This window comes from Tachypleus tridentatus, chromosome 13 (genome assembly GCF_004210375.1).
Source record: "Tachypleus tridentatus isolate NWPU-2018 chromosome 13, ASM421037v1, whole genome shotgun sequence".
In the NCBI taxonomy this organism is placed as follows: domain Eukaryota; kingdom Metazoa; phylum Arthropoda; class Merostomata; order Xiphosura; family Limulidae; genus Tachypleus; species Tachypleus tridentatus.
The window spans coordinates 83,602,878-83,610,838 of record NC_134837.1 but is presented as its reverse complement, the minus strand read 5'-3'; the positions used below and the strand labels follow the sequence as shown (position 1 = coordinate 83,610,838).

At 33.6% G+C, this 7,961-nt stretch overlaps 1 protein-coding gene across 15 annotated transcripts in view; it reads right to left on the bottom strand.

Annotated features, from left to right (window-relative positions):
- Positions 1 to 443: 443 nt before the first annotated feature.
- LOC143239480 (homeobox protein cut-like) overlaps positions 444 to 7,961 on the bottom strand; it is a 383,408-nt gene continuing 375,890 nt past the window's right edge. For 11 of the 15 annotated variants that reach the window (XM_076480566.1, XM_076480569.1, XM_076480573.1 and 8 more), the window contains one exon: positions 444 to 7,757. In XM_076480566.1, coding sequence (XP_076336681.1) covers positions 6,529 to 7,757 — 1,229 coding nt within the window. In that variant the 3' untranslated portion in view covers positions 444 to 6,528. The remainder of the gene's footprint in view (positions 7,758 to 7,961) is intronic. The other 4 variants (XM_076480567.1, XM_076480578.1, XM_076480577.1 and 1 more) reach the window with 2 other exon arrangements.

Below are 7,961 nucleotides of genomic sequence, written 5' to 3'. Positions count from 1 at the left end.
TCATTGCATAATGATTATATACCACAACAAAGACGTTTCACGACTGTGTGCTAAGATACAAAATTAACTTTCTAAACTAATATTTGGTAATAAATAGCCTTTGCTAAGATCTTTGTCAACAGTTTTTGGGTGTATTCGACAAGAAATACATGAATCTGATAAACCTAAAGAGAAGCAAAGCTGTAGAGGTGTTTAATATGCAAGTTAGAAAAATTAGCATGAATTAAAGCTCTTATAATCTGTTTATTTCCTTCAATGAAACGTTCGCAATCATCACGAGTTCATATATAAGATGATAAACAACATTATTTTTATTATGTTTCGGGAAATTTTAACAAATAAAGAGGAGCGTCCCAGTGTGTTGGAATTCGACAAATTGAACATTACAAAACAACACATGACAACAGTTATAATATATATTAAAAAGAACCAGATTATTTCCACTGAAGAAGAAAAATCCAACTTTATTTGTCATGAAGTCGAATAAAAATATCAATATTAATTGAATATCAAACATACAAGCATTTATTTGAAAGCAAGCTTTTGAGACAAGTTGGAGAAAAACACATGAATAAAAATAGCCCTTGAAAGGCAAAATTTTTGCTTTAAAATTCATTACATGGCCTATTTCAATTACCTAATTACCAATAAGAGACTTAAGTCTACAACACATTTTTTATTTCTATAGCTCTACATATGAATAGATGCTTTATTTTAGAAAAGGTGTAAGAACAGAAAATATAAACGTATGTGTAATAAAAAAAGAAATATGGAAAGGCAACAGTTATTTTCAAAAAAATAATAAGTGGTAGATGTGGAGTAACAAAGGTATCACATTCTCATATAAACAGTTGACCGTCAAACATTGGATTAGTTGGAAGATGAACAGTTCTCTCCCAGAAATGAGTTTGGAAATAAACCTACTGGTGAAAAGTTAGTGCTTTAAGTGTTTACTTCATAAAAAAAGGCAGGGTTTGGTTACAGTGTCAAATCTACAAAGTGACTATACTTCATACTGCAATACGTTGGTAAATCTTGTATTTTACTGTTCCAAGATTAGACTGAATAAATTCTACTTGGCTTTGTTATCTAATCAAAATTAATATGCAAGCGCTATTATGCTCCTATGAACTGAACATCGATTGTGAAGCAAAGATCATCAGTACATTATATATATATATATAAAGGTAGAGAATTTTACGCATTATCCAGATGGTAATGTTAACAGTTCTATGTCGTAAGTCTAATATTAAATGAACATTGTCATTTGTACATATTTGTATTTACGTAACCCGATGTATTAACACAGGGAGAATACACAGAAGTTGATGGTTAGATTGATGGTGATAACTGTGGCACTATCAAAAGCTGCACTGCTAGTTATTGAATGGAAAACATAATTTCATAACGATGAAACTTAAATAATTTATTATTAGTTTCTGTCTAGGCAACAAGACAAACAATTTATAAGCACTTTTCGTATTCCATTGAACCATTTGCAAAAATTAATTAGAGTATTTTCACTGTTTTCATAATGCAATCTTTATAAAATATTTCATATGGTTATTAAGGCAAACCAGTGCAAACCATCCTCGTCAAACACTGAACATGATTATGCTAGTACACAGTGAGCAATAGTGAATCACATAATAAAGATATTGAAGTTACTAACAGTATTTCATAGTTCTTTCAGATGAAAACTGCAATCGTTCAGAACACGGTAATAAAAATATAAGTGTGAAAGGGGCGTTCGTTTATCAGTGAGTGGAGGTTCCGTTATGGTTCACCTTATATATAACACATAACATACTGTTCTGTTAGAATTAAGATTTTTTTACACATACCAAACTGTCCCCTCCCCTCCAATGTATCATTCAGTTAAAATGTACTTTCGATAAAATAATGGAAAGAAAAACTCGGTCTACCAATGGTGTAATATGTTCTCACCGCTTAAAATATTTAATGTCACTTAACTGTTTACGTACTTTATTACATTATTATACCACCGTTACAGAGATGGTGATTTTGAGCATTTATACTAAGTTAAAGACCACAGCAACTTAAAACTTTAGCTATATATAATTATAAGATGAGTCAAATTTCTAACAATGCTAGGTTTGGATATCATTGACTGTAAGCGCTAGGAACTATTTCGACTTCCAATTTGTATAATTTATTTGTCGTTAAGTTAGTACAAAGCTACACAAGGGGTTATCTGTATTGTACACATAGCGGATATAGAAACCCAAATTTTAATTGAGCCACTGGGGATAATTATGTATAGACAAGTTAAATACATCATTTATAACAATCGGCTCGATTCCTTCGGATTGTCCAATGAACATTTTTGTAAACATTTGAAATCATACAATGAATATATGAAAATAACTATCGAACAAGATTCTACAACCTCGTTGCTCGCTTTCTATCAGTTACAGCAGCATGAATTTCAGCTCAGAAGCAGTAGCGTAGTCAGAATCTGAAAAGTCCCGACACAAAGTCTTCTGTACCCCTGTCCCCCCAAATCACTAATAGTTCTTTCGCAATCACATACGTACCATACATTCCTCAGCCTTTCCTTTGTCACATAATCATCTTACACCAGGATTTTTCCTCTTTTTTAAAGAATTAAAGACAATTACTACAGTTACTAACACTAATATATAGCACACCTTTTTTCATACTCAAGAAAATGCAATGTTGGTTGGCCATATAGAGAAAAACGTTTTTTTTCAAGTTCGTAATTCATCAAGGCGGTTCCTAAACTTTAACAAAATACTGCCAAATTTAGTGTTTTCATCTCATAAGTAAATTATTGATAAAATATAAAAATAATATCACAATCGGGTTTTTTATCTTCACATTCAACATTTACTGAGCAAGCTGTCAAATCCTTTTGTTCAATAACTCTGAAAGTACTCAATACTGTTGGAATAAAATTACCCTAAGTATTTCTCAATTGTTGTCATTTCAAATATTACACTGTGTGTCACATTGTTTTAACGACAGATATATTATTACTTTTGCAAACACGGACTCACGTACGTTCACTATACATTTTAAAGCTGTTTTTATTACGATCAGCCTAAATACGGTTCCAAAAAAAATGAACAAGATTTGGTTCTTATCTTTTGTCATTGCCAAGTTTTATTTTACCGTTTATCTTATTGTTTTACCTTTATGTATATGTAAATATATACATATAAACTTGCAAACGATTAGTGGTTCTTCCGGTGATCGAAAGACAAGTACCCCCCCCCTTACACCATGTATTCCTACACCATTGTAAAGAGAACTTTCCGAAACTGTTACTTAACCTGATTTTGATGCTGTTCAGTTATTACAATAGCTATAGCTTTGCTCTCATTATACGTATGTCACAACGAACACTGCAACAAGTTTTCTACATTAACAAATGTAATTACCTTTAACAAATTACCAAGATAATCAATCAATCAAACAATCGCACTATAGAGGTATTCTCTAAGATGTTAATTAATCAATAATGTGTGTGTGTGTGTTTTCATATAGCAAAGCCACGTTCGGCTATCTGCTGAGTCCACCGAATGGAATCGAACCCCTGATTTTAATGTTGTAATCAATAGTCTTAACCGGTCTTTTACACGAATCTGTTCTTGGTCCTATAGCATAGTTTAACACTGGATGCGAAAACGTTCGAATTCCAACCACATTTCAAGTGTCATTATATTGCTTGTATCAGTGGGGCCAAACATTTACAATATACCAAACTTATGATGCAATTCTCGCTTTTTAACGTGCTACGATGGCGTGTTAAAACTTGATTTTGAATAATGCTCGAAAAACATGTGCCCAAAACTACTGCATTTTGAAAATTTTAATATTTATATTTAATATTGTTTATAAAAAACCCACAAAGCTACACAATTGGTTATCTGTGCCGTGCCCAGTACGGGAATTGAAACTCGGTATTCAAACTGAGCCATAAAAGGGGACATTTTGGAAAGTCAATCAAATCATAGTTTAGGCAATTGAACGAACTTGAAACATTAGAAGCTACACTAAGTATCTCAGAAAAACATCTAAAAATCCGTAGAATAATGAAATAACATCTAAGAATCTGTAGAATAATGAATTGGGATTGAAAACTAAAGTGAGAAAAATCTATAAAAATGTAAGTAATCTTCTAGTGGTTACAAAAACACAAAAAAAACACGAGTACTTCGCGATACTCATCAAAACAACCAACAGAATTTCAATTCTAAAAAACAAAGAGAATACGTAACTCCAACTATTGTTTTATTTACATATTTTTCGCATAAACTAAATAAAAACAACCTGTCATTCCCTCGTTCTATAAGAGTATCATGGACAGTCGTGCTGTAAAAACTGTATTCAGAACAAAAGTGGACTTTACATACAGTCTAAGTATAAATAGATTAACGTGGTCAGGAACTCGACAGAATAACTCCTACATTCAGTGTTTGTTTCTCTGTTACGAGATTTTTGTGTATAATTTGATTAAGCTTTCTTCAATTTACGAGTGCTAGCCAACCTACTCAACTACCGGCAAAGTTTCACTCCAACGTCAGAATAAGTCAAACAACTTTATTCCAATAGGATTTAAACTCATGTCTGACTTTTCAATAAATAGTTAAAGTAATTTAATGTACAAATGAGTTCTCAGAAATGAAAAACATCAGGCATGTATGCTTATTGAAATTCAATATATAGAGTATATAGTATTTCATAGAGCCTGCGTCTAGTTCGTAATTTGCTAAATTATAAAGATATTTCTATACCGTTAAACCGCTAAAGCCAAATGTTTAAATATTCGCATAAATCATTTCTCTTCTCCATTTTTCTTATAAGTGTGTCCTTGGGTAAACATGTATTTACAAGTTCTAAATATAAAAAAGAAATGGATTCAGATCTGTCATTGGAAAGATTTTTAACAATAATTCGTACACGTTAAATAAGAAATTTTCAAACAACAGAATACACGAGAAAGACTTCTATCTGACCCTGTATTTATAAACAATAATTAGGCGGCTTTATGGACGTCTCAGTAACAACTGCCCTTAAAAGCCTTGTTCAGAAATTACTTAAGGCGACAAGAAAGAAACAATCAGGTCAACGTTTTCGTATACAGTACAGTCTAATATTAAAATAAACGAAACGAATCAAGTTAGTCACGTGAAAAACGAAACAGTTTCAACACCATACGGCATAAAATGACAGCGGACTAGCTTATTAGCAATACTGGAAACTTTCAAATAAAAAAGAAGAAATTAGTTGAGATTACACACGACATTTCTGTCTCGAGTAGCACAATCACAAATGACAAAAAGGCAACATAATAACAGCGGTACAAACACCGGTATTTTGTTCTGATCACACCGATTTGAATCACGTTTAAGAAGAATTGAAACGTGAAACTAATTTGAATGTTCTGATAACATTCACGTGCTTGAACAAACACAGAGGAAAGTGTCATAACAATCCGAAACTCTCGCCTGTTTCATACACTGTCATCTTAATGAGTTATTACGGATAAAAAAAAAACTAATTATGTTTCTCATTCTGGCATCCACAGCTTATACTCTGTGCAATTTTAGTGTATCCTTTATAATACCTAAACATAAAACAAACAACAGCCATGTCAAGTGCTATTGTAAAGTTTTCACGCGGTATTTTTTTTATGCACATATAATAAAACCAAATGCTTAAATTACAGATATTATCCTCAAAACCACCAAGCTCTTTACATGAGAGTTTTACTGCGAAAATTATAATGAAATAAAACTCAATCAACACACAAAAAAGCAATTATTTCAAATAATAAAACTTGCGATATTTTCAAAGTAAGATCAGTAGAGAACGCACGTATTAATCTAGTTCAAACCCACAATTTCTGCTATTTACACATGAGTACAGCATGATTTGTAAGTCATTTACATATTACTAACTGGAGAACACATACAAAAATGTCCTTAACATCTCTCGTCATTGAACGAAATAAAGTTTATTATACACGTGTCAGTTCCCAATAGGTGAATATAATTAAAAGTTGGTAATTTATAGAGAAGATACTGGTTAGTTGTTTTAAGTCTCCCTTTTGTTTTTTGTTGTTGTTTTTTTTGGCCAAAGACTGGAGTGTCTTGTTTAAAGGTTGAAGAGGACTCTATCACAATAAAGTTGCACTTTGTTTTTTTTTTCCCTTTGAATGTCGAGAAACCAATAGTATATTTCTTCGTTAGTTTCTAATCGCCTAATCACAGTCTAATTATGTAAGTCTGTGTGGGCAGTTTCTCATATTTAAAATTATATATCCATTGAAACACACATATTTAATAATGAATACTGTTTATGGTACCATTGTGTTGAACACATAGATACCCAAATAAGACAAATAGTTGTGTGGATTTTGGAACCCCAAACCAGGTTTCTACTTAAAGTAGGATTTGCTTTGAGAGCAATTAAATCAAAACGGTACCTCACAACGTTTTCTTTCGATTTTACCTATAATTACTTTTTTACATGTTTTTTTTAATATCCTTTTCCATTTTCTTCATCCCACTCTTCTATATGTCCAGAGCTATCAACAGATTCCTGGTTATCACAGTTGACTTCTTGGCCAACAATTTGGTTCCTCTTCCCACTACTTGATGTATAGCTTCCCTTATCTCCCAGTTCCAACCAGGAATCCTGTTTTTCTTCTTTGAAACAGTTTTGAGACAGGTCGTTTTTGTTAGCAGGAGCTGGGGCAGGCTCGGGTTCCACCTTAATCGTATTTTCTGGTTTTGATAAGCGCACACTGAAGTCTCCAGTCTGTCGTACACAAACACCATTAATGATTTCACCTTTGTCAGTGTTATCTGTATGTGTGTCTTCTTCGTCATCACTTTTAACATCACTGTCAGGAGAATATTCCAGTTCTGGATTCACCCACTGGGGCATGGCAGGTTTTCTCCTGTTGCTGCTACTACAAGAAGCAAGAGTACGTTTTAAACTACTCTGAGTCAGATGGTGACCACACGGAGAAGGTGACTGTTGTTGTTGTTGTTCTTCCACTGATTCCCGATCGCTATTTTCATAAATCATCCGATCCTGAGAAAAGTTAGAATCCTCGTTTATGTCACTAGCTGAGTGGTCATCTGGACTTCTACAAGCGGCCTCGAAAGGTCCAGATTGAAAACTGCTACAGCTACTGCCACCACTTCGTGGAAAGTGTTGACTAGACATGCTCAAGTCTAAAGTCCCTGAGTTCTCGTTCTGGGTGTTAAATGGGGAACAGTTTCTGTCGTATATATTTGGAATCTTTCCTTTCTCCCTGCTTATCTCAGCTAGTCGACCGTTCAGTAGAAAGCGAAACTGGGCAGGATCAAAACCAGAGCCTGGTTCTTTTACTGCGAGCATGGAGATGTTATCATTTAGTTTCGGTTCACTTTGCTGGCCCCCTGGCGACGCTTGCTGTTTGAGACGCATACGGTAGTTGTGGAACCAGTTAGTAACTGTTCGAACAGATAGGTTTAGCTCACTTGCTAAGAATTCTATGGTTGCAGTACTAGGGTAGGGGTCCATGGAGAATGCCAAACGAAGGGCCTCCTTCTGCTCCTCGGAGAAGAGGATTCGTGGTTTTTTGGTTGATGAATACGGTGAGGGTGGGGGGAGTCCGTAATTGAGGATTTGGTTCTCCTTATGCGAGCTGGTAACTTCCTGGACATCGACAAAATTTCTTTTTCGCTTGTTAGCTGCTGCAACAGATGACACATTTACTATACGTGACATGAGAAAAATGTTTAAATAAATATGTGATAAATATGTAAAAAGTGTATTACAGACACTTTGTTAAAAACTTGAAACGTTAATCTGCACATTAACAATAATTCAAAACACAAGAAATACTAATTAAATAACAAATAACTTGTAAACAAAGACAATACCAAAGCAAATCACACTAAAGAATAGTTAGTCTACCG